The sequence below is a fragment of the Lithobates pipiens genome, unplaced genomic scaffold (genome assembly GCF_037356315.1).
Source record: "Lithobates pipiens isolate NorthernLeopardFrog02 unplaced genomic scaffold, aLitPip1_a1.2 Scaffold_1, whole genome shotgun sequence".
Taxonomy (NCBI): Eukaryota; Metazoa; Chordata; class Amphibia; order Anura; family Ranidae; genus Lithobates; species Lithobates pipiens.
This window is the reverse complement of record NW_027507685.1, coordinates 200,435,808-200,453,685: the sequence shown is the minus strand read 5'-3', so window position 1 is coordinate 200,453,685 and position 17,878 is coordinate 200,435,808. Positions and strand designations below refer to the sequence as shown.

The 17,878-nt window shown below is 42.9% G+C and overlaps 1 protein-coding gene across 1 annotated transcript in view; it reads right to left on the bottom strand.

The window, feature by feature from the left end:
• Window positions 1–3,541: 3,541 nt before the first annotated feature.
• The window catches only part of MED29 (mediator complex subunit 29), a 49,676-nt gene continuing 35,339 nt past the window's right edge, over window positions 3,542–17,878 (bottom strand). The window contains exon 4 of the mRNA XM_077479957.1: window positions 3,542–4,183. Within this exon, the coding sequence (XP_077336083.1) occupies window positions 3,953–4,183 (231 nt within the window). The 3' untranslated portion in view covers window positions 3,542–3,952. The remainder of the gene's footprint in view (window positions 4,184–17,878) is intronic.

Below are 17,878 nucleotides of genomic sequence, written 5' to 3'. Positions count from 1 at the left end.
TCAACTCTAATCTGCTTCCCTGTCCCTGCTGAAGAAAAGCATCCCCACAACATAATTCTTACTGTTCAAAATAAGGTCAGTTGGCATGGACCATAAGGCGAGTACATGGATTGAAAACTGGCTACAAGGGCGGTGATAAATGGGGAGTACTCAGAATTGTCAGGGGTGGGTAATGGGGTCCCCCAGGGTTCTGTGCTGGGACCAATCCTATTTAATTTGTTCATAAACGACCTGGGGTAAACAGTTCAATCTCTGTATTTGCGGACAACACTAAGCAGGGAAATAACTTCTACGCTGGATGTGGAAACCTTGCAAGAAGATCTGAACAAATTAATGGGGTGGGTAACTACATGGCAAATTAGGTTTAATGTAGAAAATGTAAAATAATGCATTTGGGTGGCAAAAATATGAATGCAATCTATACACTGGGGGAAAACCTTGGGGAAATCTAGGATGGAAAAGGACCTGGAGGTTCTAGTAGATGATAGGCTCAGCAATGGCACTGCTAACAAAGCAAACAGAATATTGGCATGCATTAAAAAGGGCATCAACTGTAAGAGAAGCAAGGATGTGGAATTCCCTTCCACAGGTGGTGGTCTCAGCTGGGGGCATCAATGGTTTCAAAAAACTACCAGATAAGCACCTGAAGGACCACAACATACAGGGATATACAATGTAATACTGACATATAATCACACACATAGGTTGGACTTGTGTCTTTTTTTCAACCTCACCTACTATTTAACTATACAATGCTGCCACTACCATGTTTCACGGTGGGGATGGTGTGTTCAGGGTGATGTGCAGTGTTCATTTTCTGCCACAAATAGCATTTTGCCTTTAGGCCAAAAAGTTCAATTTTGATTTCATCTGACCAGATCACCTTCTTCTACATTTGCTGTGTCCCCCCACATGGCTTCTCGCAAACTGTATATGGGACTTCTTATGGCTTTCTACTTGCCACTCTTCCATAAAGGCCAGCTTTGTGAAGTGCACGACTAATAGTTGTCCTGTGGACAGATTCTCCCACCTGAGCTGTGGATCTCTGCAGCTCATTCAACAATACCTTGGCCACTTCTCTGAATAATGCTCTTCTTGCCAGGCCTGTCAGTTTACTTGGACGGCCATGTCTTGGAAAGAGAATGGCACAACTGCAAACCTACCAGTTTAAGATGATGGATTGAACAGTGCTCCATGAGATGTTCAACGCTTGGGATTTGATATATATCTCCTAACCTTGCTTTAAACTGCTCCACAACTGTATCCCCGACCTTTCTGGTGTGTTCCTTGGTCTCCATGATGCTGTTTGTTCACTAAGGTTCTCTATTAAAAAAATAAAAAATAAAAAAAAAAACACACACACACACACACACACACCACCTGAGGGCTAGCTGCATTTACACTGGAGATGAAGTTACACACAGGTGGACTCTATTTACTAATTATGCGACTCCTGAAGGATAATGGGTTCTACTATATTTTATTTAGGGGTATCAGAGTAAAGTGGGGCGGAATACAAATGCATGCCATGCTTTTCAGATATAAATGGTTTTCAATTTTGTTTTACAAATAAATCATTTTTCTTCCACTTCACAATTATGTGTCATTTTGTGTTGGGCCATCACATAAAAGCCCAATAAAACAAATGTATGGGTTTTTGGTTGTAACATGACAAGATGTGGAAAATTTCAAGGGGTATGAATGCTTTGTCAAGGCACTGTACATGTTCCCATGTCACTCTAAATGTGCACAGCTGGTAGAGACATACCCAAAAAGACTTGTAGCTGTAATTGGAGCAAAAGGTGGTTCTACAAAGTATTGACTCAGGAGGCACGCCACACTTTTTCAAATATTAATAAATAAAAAAATTGAAAACCATTTATCATTTTCCTTCCACTTCACAATTATGTGCCAATTTGTGTTGGTCTATCGCATAAAATACATTTGTTTTTGGTTGCAAAATGACAAATATTGAAAATTTCAAGGGGTATGAATACTTTTTCAAGACACTGTAAATGCACATCCTTGATGACAGTATATGCTAGAAGGACCCAGTGTTGCAGAGATGCAATTAGAATCCTGGACAATTCCATCCAAAACTTTTGAACCCACTTCAAAATCTTCAGATCTAGGAGGGTGCTAAAGCACCACCAGGCTGCGGGACTGTAAACATGTTTGAATAAAAGCTCCAAAATGGTTCCTCTGAGGGAACTGAAACACATAACTACTTAGAGTGAAGTTGATGGAAGGCAATCTGAAGGATCCTTCTTTTCTTTAGCGAAGAGGGAAAATTGAGGACATAAAAGAATAGGCATAGATAGAAATTCCTGTATTCCTGGGAAATCGCATACTGGACCACAAGATCAAAAATACACTGAGTCCAGGGGGCCAAATGACATCCCCTCCACTTTTAAATATGGGGGTGCCCCTCCCCGTAAGGAGGACTTAGTCTTAGAAGCAGAGGTCTGGGTAGGACAAAAAGGAACTTCTATGAATTCTGGGAATGGCTGGGTTTGCCATGGGCATCTTGGCTTTTTTCTTGCTGGGGAAGAGGGTGTCCTTTTTGCCTCTTTTTAAAAAAAAAAAAATTATAAAAGGAAATCAAAGTGTCTAGGGTCATGCTAAAGTTCTCAAACTGAATTCTTTCCAGACTGTTTCCGCAGACCAGCCAGAGAATCCTGTCCACCGTCTACACAGGTTACTTGGAGAAGCTCCACTTTATTGGAGTTCTAAAGGGATCTGTCAGGATTGACCCGGGGCTAGGCATCACGCCCTTAGCCCAGACTGTTAGGGTCTGGCAAACAGACCCTAGCAGGGTCAAGCTTGACAGAGCATCAGAAGCTTTCAAAGAAAGCCTTAAACCTTTTGTCCATGGGGTCTTTAAAGACTGGGACATCTTCAGTTGCAACCAAAGATTTATTGAGGCAGTTAATAGCCAGGCCCAACACAAACTTTCCATACTTGCTCTGGTTCTGTGAATCAAAATAAAACGTCCAAACCAGCTCGCCTTCCATGTGCCCTTACTGGAAATGGATCTTGGGTGCATGTGCTCTTCTATGTTGTGCATTTTATAACCACACCTTGATCAGCACACAGCTGCAATATAACAAAATCCTTTGTTATCAGGTTTAAAAACAATGCGCGTAAAAAAAAAACAAAAACAAAAAAAAAACACACATACACACCACTGATGTACCAGTACCCCAGTTTTTAAATGGATTACAATAATTGATTTTGTTTTATACACCAGCTGTGTTGATCAACCTGTGGTTTTAAACTGTGAGTCAGAAAGAACAGACTATGTGCCTATTTACAGATCATTGACCTACTTATTCCTCCCGTGACAAGCCTACTTTAATTAAGTTTGCTTTCCGATTGGTTCCTATGGGTTGCTACACCATTTGCATGTTGCTCCATTCCATAAGTAGATTATAGGCTTGTAAATGAGACAGAGATGAAACACAACTAAGAGTTATCATTTATTTCCTTTAATTAAAGAACCAAATAAACAGGATATAAAAAAAAAAAAAAAAAAAAAAAAAAGGTTAAATATCCTACAAAAGAAAGCAGGCCAGCACTGCTTTAGCCGCTAAGAAAAAAAAAAAGTCCAGGAGTCTTTTAGAATGGGAGTGAACAATGGGACTTGCAGTACCTCAAAAGCTAGAGTTCAGCCTGACAAAGATACTTGTTCCAGTCCGAAACACCAGCTTACGATAAGTCCATTCTCCAAAGTGCTCCAGATGTCTGATCAAAGGTGGGCAGTCAAAGAGTATATCCAGTACAAACCATACCAGGCCAAGTACTTAAGTGACAAGGACATTACAGAATTGAGTCATCGGCTACCCCTCTAAGTTGAAGATATGTCCTTCTTTAATGCTGATTATATCAGGTTTATCAGTCTTGTTTCAGCAAAGTTTTGACAGCTGGTGGGTGTACAGGTAGCAGAGGCAGATCATAAAACACCCTGGGTAGGGGGCGTTTTACCCATAATCTTTTTGGAACATTCCAACAGGGCATTGTGTATGTCCTTGGCACAGGCAATCTGGGACTTGATCATGCTCAGGTACTGGGTATACGGTAGGCTCTCCGTCTGGACGGCATCTGGTTTGGTGGCTGTAGGCACAAGAGTAGGGGAGTGCTTGGCGCTGTCATAGCTTTGAGAGAGACATTCATAGGCAAGGCGCTGTGGGAAGAGACAAGCGAGACCACATTAAAGGCATCTCCTCTACAAATACACCAACTTATTCCTGTCAAGCAGCCACAAGTAAGGGGACCTTCTAAAAGTGAGGGTTGGCGTTGAGGACCTTTGCTTTAGAAAATACTAGTTGCTCGACTCCTTGAAAGTAAGACTTTTAGTCATCGATCAAGTAGGCAAATCAGGAAAGTTTGAGACACACAGATGATCTTGCCTGCAAACTTGTTCTTGATCAGCATGACAGTCAGACAATTAGCATTTTCTAAAACAGAGTTCTGCAAAGGTAGCCTTTGTGTAGACTGCAACAACCTTCCCACCTGACAGTTATTAATTCATACATTATATAGGCATGATGGAAAATCCTATCTCACTAATACATATAGTCATCATACATGGTTGTGTGACTCAAACAATTCAGTGTTCTGAATAACCATATTGTCCAGATGAGGCTGTAGGCCCATATGAACTTGATTGTAGTGCCAAAGTTGTGCGTTTTCAAGTGATAATCTAGCATTGGTAATGAGGAACAGATCACCGCTACTCCTGACCAGCCCAGGAGATAGGGCTTGTGACTAAGCCCCGGTGGGCAGGACGAAATGCATCAGAGTGTGTGGTTTGGTGGAGACATGTAGGCTGAGGCCACTCTTTATAGTTTATTCACTTGGGCTGGTCAGGAGTAGTGGCGATCCTTTCCTCTTGAAATTTACCAACGCCCCTAGGACTGGTATCAGGACAAGCCTCGGGAAGGATCATCCCCATGTTCTGGGACAAAGGGACATGCTTTCACCTCTACTTTGAGCAGTGCCAAAAGCAATTAAACTGGTTGCACAGATATTTTTGGCGATTGTATATGAAGTCTTGCTCAAATGACTATAGAGAGCATCCAGTGTAGTGCGTATTACAGGAAGAGCTTTGGGAATTGAAGGCTGCTTGGAATACTCATAGAAACTATAGTCAGGTGTGGTCTGAACACTGCAGATAACATTCAGTCAAGTGTGCCCCACCAAATGCAAAATGTAAATGAGGAATCCAAGTTAATAAACCCTTAAAAAACACAGCACTTGCAGAAATCCTGGAAGAGGTCAAATACCAAGTGCTGTAATTTGAGCAAGTCATTGAAATATTACATTTTCTTGGGTTACACTATGTTTGGATTTAGGGTCTATGCAATTTTTGGGTGTGGCACGTATATAAAAAGGTGTGAGACCAGTGTAGTGAAATTTTTGGTGATGAAACTAATAAAGTTGATTTTCAGAAGCTGATAAGTATGGGATTTCAAATTAACAAATCATACTCACCTAGGTGGAAGCAGCATTGATCCAACACTACATCTGTCCCCTGCAAGACAGAACTGAGCAATCAAAGACTGCCGATTGCTCAGATCTAGGTCCTAAATGAGCAGAAAGCTGGAGACAGTCACTACCTCTCTACTCTGCCCCTCCATCGCTCACTGGAGCATCAGGTTGTGGAGGGGGCGGGAGCAGCTGTTGCTCAGGCAGATCCTGACATTAAAGTCAGGAAGGAACCCTCCACAATCAGGACCAGCTCAATGACATCACCTGACTGTGGATTTTAGACCGCTGTTGGCTGAATCTGGGTCACAGGAGAGCAGAACCAAGTGAACTTCTGGCACCCACAGGAGTAGGGTGAACAGAGCTTTGGCCCTACTTCTTTAAAAATGTACATAATTTGGGAAGGGGGAGGGAAGTTATAGGGAAACGCGTCGATACACACAAGAAAAAAAAAAAATACACACACACCATGATTTTTTCCGTTTTCCTTAACATAACATCTATGTGTTGTTGCACTAGCCACATCAAATCTCTTTAAGCCCCGTTTACACAGGTGTGGCTTTGAAATAGCACTACTTCAGCACAATTTCAAAGCCTCACATCAGTGCAATTTGCATTGCCAATTTCATTACAACTTTATACAACAGAAATCTATGCAAGTTGCAATGAAATCAGCAAAGTAAATCAGCAAGAACCTTTTTCTGAGTCACAGCAATTTAAACGGTTGCATTGCAGACAATAGAGTCTAACCTGCAATCCTTGTTTTTGTTTGGTGAATCAAACGTTAAGTAAAACATATATACAGGTATAGAAATAAGAGAAAAATGTTCTATGTGCTAATTTTTGTTAATCCCCGATGTGTTTATTCAAACCTACAAAATGGAAGCTGTCAAGCAGACACATTCCCACACAATATGCCACTGTTTTTACTCATCTCCAACTAAGCAGCTCTGGGACACTGAGGTCACACATCAAGTGACGTTCAACTGACTCTGCTTTACTGCCCTGGAACTAATTTTACACCAATTTTTTTTTTCCTTTAAAAGAACAGTCCAACTAGGATCCAACTGAACGGCCCAATCTTTGCCTGCATTGCAGAGTTCAGCATGTCTGTACTTTCCCCCCACCCCAGTGAACTCCAAGGAATGTCAAGAATGTCCCACACATCCGGCTCAGCCTTGCACAGAACATTAACTCCAGCTGTATGGAGATTTACTGGGAAAGGGAAAAGTTATGCGATAAACATGTAGAAACATCGTTGCCTACTAGCCCATACATCTCAATTCCAAACATTCCCTGCCAATGTCCGATGCCCCTTGAACACATTCAGGTAGACCGAATGTTTGAGTGTAAGGAGCATGTTTGAGGAAACTGAAAGGCATCAGACCCTCAGTCAACAATGAACATATTTATTCATTTATTTTAGGGCTGTGGAAATTAAAGTTTAATTCCTCGATCAATCGATTAATTTTTTTGATCGCTCAAAATTCTTTTGATCGGTACTCTCCTCTCCACCGGCTTCCGGGTCTTCGGGGAGTTCCGTCGGAGATCCGGTGATGTCATGGACATCGACGTCACCGGACTGCTCCCCCTCTTCCCCAAGTGCCTCTGTCTGCTAAAGAAGGGAAGGGGGAGAAATCTGGTGATGTTGAAGTTCTGATTGAACGTAACGCGTATGGGGAAGGAGCTACGCATGACGTCACCCGCTACTGCCCTACGGAACTAACACGATTGTCTGCTTTACATGCTGTGTTTTTATCATCTGTAGTAGTAGTTTGTGTTTCAACACAAAAATTAAATCTTATACTTAAGCAGTAAGCACTTAGATCTTTTCTTTCTACCCATGACCTGGCGTCCTTGCAGAGATCTAAGGAGACATGAGAAGTTTATGGTCCGTGTTAACCCCTTTGATACCCGCTTGTATGACCATCTGTTTGCACAGGGGTCCATGCCATAAGGTTAGACCGGAGGTGGAGGGATCGTCACGCTACTGTGTGAAAAAAAATTACTTATGTCAGTGCTAGTTTGAATTTAAAACGTATTCGTGTGAACTGTGAAGTGAAGTCATGGATTGTGGAAACAAACTAGTGTCGGGTGATTGTATACCACAATTACCACTGACTAATGCAGAGTTGCAATGCAAGTAGTTGGATCTGTATATGCGTTATAATTAATCGAAAATTAGTCGATTTAAAAAGCAAACGATTAATCGAACATGAAAATTTGAATCAATAATAGCCCTAATTTATTTACACCACTCTGCCTTTCCTTTGATCTGTACCAAATTTTAACCACTTACTTACTGGGCACTTAAACCCCCCTCCTGCCCAGAACAATTTTCAGCTTTCAGCGCTGTCACTCTTTGAATGACAATTGCGTGGCCATGCAACACTGTACCCAAATTCATTTATCATTTTTTATACACAAATAGTTTTCTTTTGGTGGTATTTAATCACCACCAGGGTTTATTTTTTGCATTGATAATACAGAAGTACAAATATCTGGTTGTATATCAAGGATTACCGCAACATATTAGGCCCATCTTTTGTTGTAGGGGCAAAGTATGAGAACAGATAACAGATAGGGAGAGTTAGAATAAGGGATCTAGAGGCATAGGGTTCCTTAGGGGCGGGAGATATAAATCTCTCACTCATTATATTATATATATATATATATATATATACATATACATACATACATACACACACACACACACACACACACATACATACATACATACATACATACATACATGAATAGATATAGGTCTGCATGATCTTTAAACATGAATTTATTTAGATTCCAGATAAGTTGAAACATTATAGTTCCTCTTCTAGCTAGACAATGATGTGCTTCACATTAAAAAGTAATCTTAACTTGATCTTGCTTAGTAAAGCACTAGACACAGACAACTGCCCTGTTATACTTAAAACCCTGTTTTCCCCATTTTAATAAAAATCTTTTTTTCCATTCAAGTATTGGCAATATCCTCCAGCCTTTTACAGCCACTTCCTGTCTACGTGCATGCACTCCAGAGTCAGCTGGGCTGGATTCCTGGTAGAGAGAAGGGTGCACAATGTGTGCAGTTGATAGATATCTGCTTGTGGTCTTCATCAGGGAAGCATGTGGCAAGTTAAAAGGGGTTGTAAACCCTTGTGTTTTTTCACCTCAACACATCCTATGTTATTTATGCATACCAGAAACCTGTGCAGATACAGGCACTGCCCCTTCTGCATCAAGGAGGAAACTGCACCGCATGCTTTCTGAGAGTGCACAGGACCTGTTGAGGGCCTTGGAACCAGGGCTCAGGGACATTGTGCCACAGACAGCCATCACACACGTTGTGCTGAACAGACTATTCTGTGGGACTTTTGCTCAGGACACTGATGGCCCCTTGTGGGCGATGTGTTGCTTGAAGATGCTTTATGGTGTGCCAGAAAGTGCCTCAACCACCAGCGAGAGAGACTGTCCACTGAGTACTGTCACAGGCTGGTACACACAGTCTACTCAGAGACTATATAGTCCACGCCTCATCAGTGCTGCATATTAACGCTGTCATATTGACATAAAAAAAAAAGTATCGATAAACAGTATCGACGAGTACGTCAAAAAGGGTATTGGTACTTGTACTCAGTCTTAAAAAAGTGGTATCGAGACAACCCTACTATGAACACCATCCCTACAGTAAAGCAAGGAGGTGGAAACATGCTTTGAGGCTGTTTTTCTGCTTAGGCCTCATGCACACGAGACGCAGTTAAACGCGCGTTCAGATGCAGTTGGACAGTTTTTTCAACTGCACCTGAACTCATTCAATGTTATCCTATGTGTCCATGCACACAGTCTCGTTTTTTTCCGTTTATATGCAGTTGCGTTTAATCTCGTTTTTCCAGAAGCAAAAAAATGCGTTCAGAAACAAAAATTTCTGCGTTTCAGACGCAAAACGCGGCTAAACGCGGCTAAACGCGGCACCCGCGTTTAGCCGCGTTTGCGTTTATATGCGTTTTTAAAGGTGACCTTTTTTTTTACATTAAAAATCTCAAAAATGATTGCAAATGATGAAAAACCATTAGAAAAATATTTTAAACAATTGCAATTGCAAGTGGACAATCCACAACTTGTGGCAAGTGACGTGGCAAGTGGACAATCCACAACTTGTGGCAAGTGACATGGCAGGTGGCAAGTGATGTGGCAAGTGGACAATCCACAACTTGTGGCAAGTGACGTGGCAGGTGAAGTGGCAAGTGACGTGGAAAGTGGACAATCCACAACTTGTGGCAGGTGATGTGGCAAGTGACCTGGCAGGTGACGCGGCAAATGACTTGGCAGGTGACGTGGCAAGTGGAAAATCAACAACTTGTGGCAGGTGACTGGCATGTGACGTGGCAAGTGGACAATCCATAACTTGTGGCAGGTGACGTGGCAAGTGACGTGGCAAGTGGACAATCCACTTGTGGCAGGGGACGTGGCAAGTGACGTGGCAAGTGGACAATCCACTTGTGGCAGGTGATGTGGCAAGTGACGTGGCAAGTGGACAATCCACAACTTGTGGCAGGTGATGGGGCAAGTGGTGTGGCAAGTGGACAATCCACTTGTGGCAGGGGATGTGGCAAGTGACGTGGCGAGTGGACAATCCACAACTTGTGTCAGGTGACGTGGCAAGTGGACAATCCACAACTTGTGGCAGGTGATGTGGCAAGTGATGTGGCAAGTGGACAATCCACTTGTGGCAGGTGACGTGGCAGGGGACGTGGCAAGTGGACAATCCACAACTTGTGGCAGGTGATGTGGCTGGTGACGTGGCAAGTGGACAATCCACATCTTGTGGCAGGTGACGTGGCAGGTGACGTGGAAAGTGGTGTGGCAAGTGGACAATCCACAACTTGTGGCAGGTGATGTGGCTGGTGACGTGGTAAGTGGACAATCCACATCTTGTGGCAAGTGACGTGGCAGGTGATGTGGCAAGTGACGTGGCAAGTGGACAATCCACAACTTGTGGCAGGTGACGTGGCAGGTGATGTTGCAAGTGACGTGGCAGGTGATGTGGCAAGTGACGCGGCAAGTAGACAATCCACAACTTGTGGCAGGTGATGTGGCAAGTGACGTGGCAGGTGATGTGGCAAGTCACGTGGCAAGTGGACAATCCACAACTTGTGGCAGGTGATGTGGCTGGTGATTTGGCAAGTGGACAATCCACAGCTTGTGGCAGGTGGCATGGCAGATGACGTGGAAAGTGGACAATCCACATCTCGTGGCAAGTGACGTGGCAGCTGACGTGGCAAGTGACGTGGCAAGTGGACAATCCAAAACTTGTGGCAGGTGACGTGGCAAGTGACGTGGCAGGTGACGTGGCAAGTGATGTGGCAAGTGGACAATCCACAGCTTGTGGCAAGTGACGTGGCAAGTGGACAATCCACAACTTGTGGCAGGTGACGTGGCAGGTGATGTGGCAAGTGAACAATCCACAACTTGTGGCAGGTGACGTGGCAAGTGACGTGGCAGGTGATGTGGCAAGTGACGCGGCAAGTAGACAATCCACAACTTGTGGCAGGTGATGTGGCAAGTGACGTGGCAGGTGATGTGGCAAGTCACGTGGCAAGTGGACAATCCACAACTTGTGGCAGGTGATGTGGCTGGTGACGTGGCAAGTGGACAATCCACAGCTTGTGGCAGGTGGCATGGCAGATGATGTGGAAAGTGGACAATCCACATCTCGTGGCAAGTGACGTGGCAGGTGATGTGGCAAGTGACGTGGCAAGTGGACAATCCACAATTTGTGGCAGGTGACGTGGCAGGTGATGTGGCAAGTGGACAATCCCCAACTTGTGGCAAGTGACGTGGCAAGTGGACAATCCACAACTTGTGGCAGGTGCCGTGGCAAGTGACACGGCAAATGCAAGTGTACAACTGCTCTCTATGCTGCTGCTGCTCACTCTGATCAAAATAGCAGAAATAGTTAAAAAAAATGCTTTGAGAGCTTGGGGAGGGTCTAAATGATGTTATCTTTATAAACGCGTTTAAACGCAAACGCGTCTAAACGCGTCTAAACGCGTCTAAACGCGGCATGCAAACGCGGCAAAACGCGCGTTTCTAAACGCGCGTTTCAGCTTTTTTTTAACAGAGGTTTCATCTGCGTCTCGTGTGCATGAGGCCTAAAGGTACAGGCTAACTTTGCTGCAATGAGGGGGAAAATGGACAAGGCCATGTATTGTAAAATCTTGGATGAGAACCTTCTTTTCTCAGCCAGAACACTGAAGTTGGATGGGTTTTCCAGCAGGACAACGACCCAAAATATACCAGCAAGGCAACAAAGGTGTTGCTCACGAAGCAACACATTAAGGTCATGGAGTGGCCTAGTCAGTCTCCAGACCTTAATCCTATAGAAAATGTATGGAGGGAGCTGAAACTTCGAGTTGCCAAGCAAAAGTCAAGCAACCATAAGGATTTAAAGACGAGTGGACCAAAATTCCTCCAGAGATGTGTGCAAACCTTGTAACCAACTACAAGAAATGTGTTGCCTCTGTGCTTGCCAACAAGGATTTCTTCACCAAGTACAAAGTCATGTTTTGCTTAGGGGTCAAATACTTATTTTATTCTTTGAAATGCAACTCAATTTATAACATTTGTATTGTGTTTTTTTTTCTGTATGTTTGGTTCATATTCTGCCTTCATCATATAAAATATACCAATGATAAAAATGATAGACCCTTCATTTCTTTCTAAGTGGGCAAACTTACAAAATCTGCAGGGGCTCAAATAATTATTTCCACACTGTATCCCAACAGACTAAAGTCTGCAATTAAAGCAAAAGGTGGTTCAGCAAAATACTGACAAGGGGATGATCCTTTTTCCAACTCTGTGATCCTGTTTGACTTTTTTTTTTGTGACATGTTGGTGTTCCAGTAAAAACTTGATTTGAGAGAGTTTTGCAAGACAAGCATTTTTTTTTCATACATTTTGACTTGATATACAAGCGATGTCTTGATATACAAGTGGCATCATGTCAAAACTGAGTATAAAAGAGACACCTCTAAATGTAGCAATATGGTTACATTTAATGAAGGTACAACATTTAGCAACTCACATGGTTGATGATTAAAAGAGGCACATCTAAGTATGCGGGCATCCGGGGTAAAGCTATCCACAAAGACCGCTGTCCGCATCGCCATCGACGTCATTCCTTCCATGGTGGGCTCCATGAACGGTTCAAGCCTCGCTTTCAGGATTGGCCTACTGCAGTGTAGTCTTCCCGGTCATGATTGCAGACTCACAGTGGTGAGAACCGGCAGTGCGGACGGTCCATGGTGACAGTTTTACCCTGGATGCCTGCATACAGTGCCTTGCAAAAGTATTCATGTTTCATGTGTTCATGTTTTGTTGCCTTACAACCTGGAACTAACATGGATTGCTTGAGGATTTGCATCATTTAAACTTACAGAACATGCCCACAACTTAAGATTTTTTTTTTGTGAAGCAAACAAATAGGACAGAATAAGGCAATGTGCATAACTATTCACCCCCCTAAAGTCAATACTTTGTAGAAGCACCTTTTGTGGTCATCACAGCTCCAAGTCGCTTTGGATAAGTCTACGAGCTTGCCACATCTTATCACTGGGATTTTTGCCCATTTCTCCTTGCAAAACTGCTCCAGCTCCTTCAAGTTGGATGGTTTGTGCTTGTGAACAGCAATCTAAGTCTAACCACAGATTTTCTATTGGATTGAGGTCTGGGCTTTGACTAGGCCATGCCAACACATATACACGTTTCCCCTTAAACCACTCAAGTGTTGCTTTAGTAGTGTTTTTGGGGTCATTGTCCTGCTGGAAGGTGAACCTCCGTCCTAGCCTCAAATCACACAGAGTGGTACAGGTTTTGCTCAAGAATATCCCTGTATTTAGCACCATCCATCTTTCCCTCATCTCTGACCAGTTACCCAGTCCTGACTGGTGAAAATCATCCCCACAGCATGATGCTGCCACCACTAGAGGTCGACCGATATGGGTTTTTCTCTGGCCGATGCCGATATTTAGAAATCATGGCGGCCGATAGCCGATATATGATGCCGATTTTTTTTGGGCCGATATGTTAGGCCGATTTTATTTTATTTATTTATTTTTAATCCCCCTTGATCTAACACACCTTTCCCACTGGGGCGTTTTTTAAGGCGCTTTTGGGCTAAAAATAGCGCCTGTAAAGTGCCTGCAAAATGGCTCCCCTGCAGTCTGTGTGAAAGACCGAGTGCTTTCACACTGAGGCGATGCGCTGGCAGGATCTTAAAAAAAAAAGTCCTGCAAGCAGCACGTTTGGAGTGGTGTATACCGCTCCTCCACCACTCCTGCCCATTGATATGAATGGGCACCACTGCCGAAGCGCATGCAATGCGATTTGGCAGCGGTGCTTCATGGGCGCATTTAACCTCTTCCTTGGCCGCTAGCTGGGTTATATGTGCCCCACTAGCAGCCAAATAGCACCGCTAAAATGATGGTAAAGAGCCGCTAAAACTTGCGTTTTACCATCAACGTCTGCCCGCTCCAGTGTGAAAGCAGTCTTCATAAGTGATACAGAAAATTTCTTACACTTAAAGCGGAGGTCCACCCTAAAATGGACCTTCCGCTCATCGGATTCCTCCCCCCCTCCGGTGCCACAATTGGCACCTTTCAGGGGGGAGGGGGGTGCAGTTACCTGGATAATCCAGGTAACTGCACCCACTTCCGGGCTAGCTCTCTGCGGAAAGGGGCGTACATTACACCCCTTTCCGCAAGTGCCCGCCCCCTTCCGCAAGTGCCCAGCTGCCTGCTGGGAAACACACAGATCCCAGAGGCAGCGGGGACCGTCCTCATTGCGCAGCGCGGCTCGCGCATGCGCAGTAGGGAACCGGGAAATTAAGCCGAAAGGCTCCATTTCCTGATTCCCATACCCAAGATGGCGGCGGCAGCACTCGAGTGTCGATCTAGAGATCGGCTTCGGGTGCCGACATCGCGGGCGCGCTGGACAGGTAAGTGTCACTATTTTAAAAGTCAGCAGCTGCAGTATTTGTAGCTGCTGGCTTTAAAAAAAAAAAAAAAAAAAAACGCGGAGTCCCGGCGGACTCCCGCTTTAAACATTTATTAAACAAAACAAACCTCCAATCAGTTTACTTGCATGTATGATCTAGATTAAAAAAAAAAAAAAAACCTATATATTAAATAAAAATGGGTAGTCAAAACTTTTGGACAAAAAAAAAAAAATGGGCTAACTTTACTGTTTTTATTTTATTTTTTAAATGGTGTATTTTTTTCCCAAAAAATGCATTTGAAAGACCTCTGTGCAAATGCCGTGTGACATAAAATATTGCAACAACCGCTATTTTATTCCCTAGGATCTCTGCTAAAAAAAATATATATAATTTTTGGGGGGTCTAAGTGATTTTCTGGCAGAAAATACAGGATTTTTACTTGTAAGCAACAAGTGTCAGAAAAGATTTAGTCTTTAAATGGTTAAACTGAGAACTTCTACACAGAGATGACTTCATTCATTCAGAAGTGTAAACATTGTATCATTTAGTTCTTTTCTTGGCAGTCTGCCCAGAGAGGAGGAAAGTGTTGCTATGACGACTCAGGCAGCTCACACTGACTTCTTACAGAAGTCATTTCAAAGTCCCGCTGTAGAATCGGCTTTTTATCAACACAATCGGCCGATGCCGATTATTTAAAAAACGGCAAATATCGGCCGATATATCGGTCGACCTCTAGCCACCACCATGTTACACTGTGGGGATGGTGTTCTTTGGGTGATGTGATGGGTGGGGTTTGTGCCAGACAGTTTTTTCTTTGATGGCCAAAAAGTTAAATTTTTGTCACCATCAGACCAGAGCACCTTCCTCCATACATTTTGGGAGTCTGACACATGCCTTTTTGCAAACTCAAAACAAGCCATTTAGTTTTTTTGCCGAAAGTAATGGCTTTCTTCTGGCCACTCTGCCATAAAGCCCAACTCTATGGAGAGTACTGCTTATTGTCATCCTATGTACAGATACTCCAGTCTCTGCTGTGGGACTCTGCAGCTCCTCCAGGGTTACCTTAGGTCTCTGCTGCCTCTCTGATTAATGCTCTCCTTGCCCGGTCCATGAGTTTTGGTGTGCGGCCATCTCTTGGCAGGTTTGCTGTTGTGCCATGTTCTTTCCATTTGATTATGATAGATTTGATGGTGCTCCTAGGGTTCATCAAAAATGGATTTTTTTTTTTCTTTTAATAACCTAACCCTGACTTGTACTTTTCAACATTGTCCCTTACTTGTTTGAAGAGTTCCTTGGTCTTCATGGCAGCGTTTGGTTAGTGGTGCCTCTTGCCTAGGTGTTGCAGCCTCTGGGGCCTTTCCAAAAAGTGTGTTTATGTAATGACAGATCATGTGACACTTAGATTGCACACAGGTGGACATCATTTCACTATTTATGTGACTCCTGAAGGTAATTGGTTGCACCAAAGCTTTTTATGGGCTTCATAACAAAGGGGGTAAATAAATACACACATGCCAATTATCCGTTTATTTCTGAAAAATAGTTTTATGTATATATTTTTCAAATTTTACTTCACCAATTTAGGCCATTGTGTTCTGATCCATGACATATAATTCAGATAAAAAAAAAAAAAACACATTAAACTAAAAGGCTGTAATGTAACAAAATAGGTAAAAGCCAAGAGGGTGAATACTTTTGCAAGGCACTGCTTAGATGTGCCTCTTAACCACCTAAGCGCTGGACCATTTGGCTGGCCAAAGACCAGAGAGTTTTTTGTGATTCGGCATTGTGTCGCTTTAACTGACAATTGCACAGTCGTGCGATGTGGCTCCCTAAGCAAAATTGATGGGTTTTTTTCCCCCCACAAATAGAGCTTTCTTTTGGTGGTATTTGATCACCTCTGCGGTTTTTATTTTTTTGTACTATAAACAAAAAATAGCGACAATTTTGAAATAAATAAAAAAAAAAAAAACACACACACACACACACACACACACACTACTTTTCTTCTATGATAAATACCACCAAAAAAAAAATATATATATAAAAATGTTTTTTTTGCCCTCAGTTTAGGCCTATACGCATTCTTCTACATATAAATTTTTTTAATTGTAAATTATACATTCCAAATGATACCTGTCCCGGTCCCAATGAGTTTCTTCAGGAAATTAAAATCTTTGGCCGTGGCATTTATATGGTTCCTGAAAAGACCGCGTATAGCATACAAAGTCTTAGTGAAGGAAAAAGAAAGGGGAGGAGTAGCATTACCAGAATTCAAAAAATATTACGAGGCTATAATAATATCCAGAGTAGTGGATTGGTTACACAATAAGAAAGAAGAGAGTTGGGTGGATCTGAAAAATGATATGGATACCACCTCATTGGCGGAACCTAGGAGTAGACACGAGCACTTTAACTAGATACACATTAAAAATATGGGATAAAATTAATAGGGCACACAATTGGACTCACAACTCTCCATTAATGTCACTTTTGGACACAAATTATTTTTTGCCAGGGAAGGAGGAGCGGTTGTATTTTAGTAGATGGTCAAGTAAAGAGGAAATAGAATTAGGAGAGGTGATCAATGGGAATAGGGTATACACACAAGAGTGGGGGCACAAACCGTTAGACAAATGGAGACATGCTCAACTATCACACTTTACCCAAAGTTTGCCACAGCCGTTACGGGGAATGGAGAGTTTAAGACCACTGGAGAATTTATTGAAGGATAGAAAATGCTTAGTCAAAAGAGTATCGAAAATATATAAACTATTAAGACGGGAAGCTGATTCAGAATTACCGACATATCTGGGGAAATGGGAAGAGGAACTAGGACCACTTAGGAGTGAAGAGCACAGGATAAAAATACTTAAAATGACACATTTAATACCAAGAGAAGTCCGCATGATGGAAATGTCCTATGAATTAATATCGAGATGATACATGACTCCCCAAAGAATGCAGAGGTTTACAGGGGAAGAGCAGGCAATGTGTTGGAGGGAGTGTTCGGAACAGGGCTCCCTAAAACATATATGGTGGGACTGCCCTAAAATAACCCCTTTTTGGGATAAAATAGTAGAAATTATATGCTTGGTCACACGAAAGATTAAGAAAAGTCCTTGGACGTGCCTATTTCATGACACTGAGCTAGGAGTAACGCAATACAGAAGCACGATAGTCCCGCATCTATTGAATGCAGCTAAAGCGCTGATCCCATGCTATTGGAAATCTATACAGATCCCAAAAATAACGGAGTGGGTGAAGAGGGTGGAGAAAATCAGGGTAATGGAAGAGTCGTTACATAAATTACAAGATACAGAGGGAGAAGGTCATGGGGTATGGCAACAATGGCTGACATTCTTGGAGAGGGGGGACTGTTGTGCTATAATCGAGGGA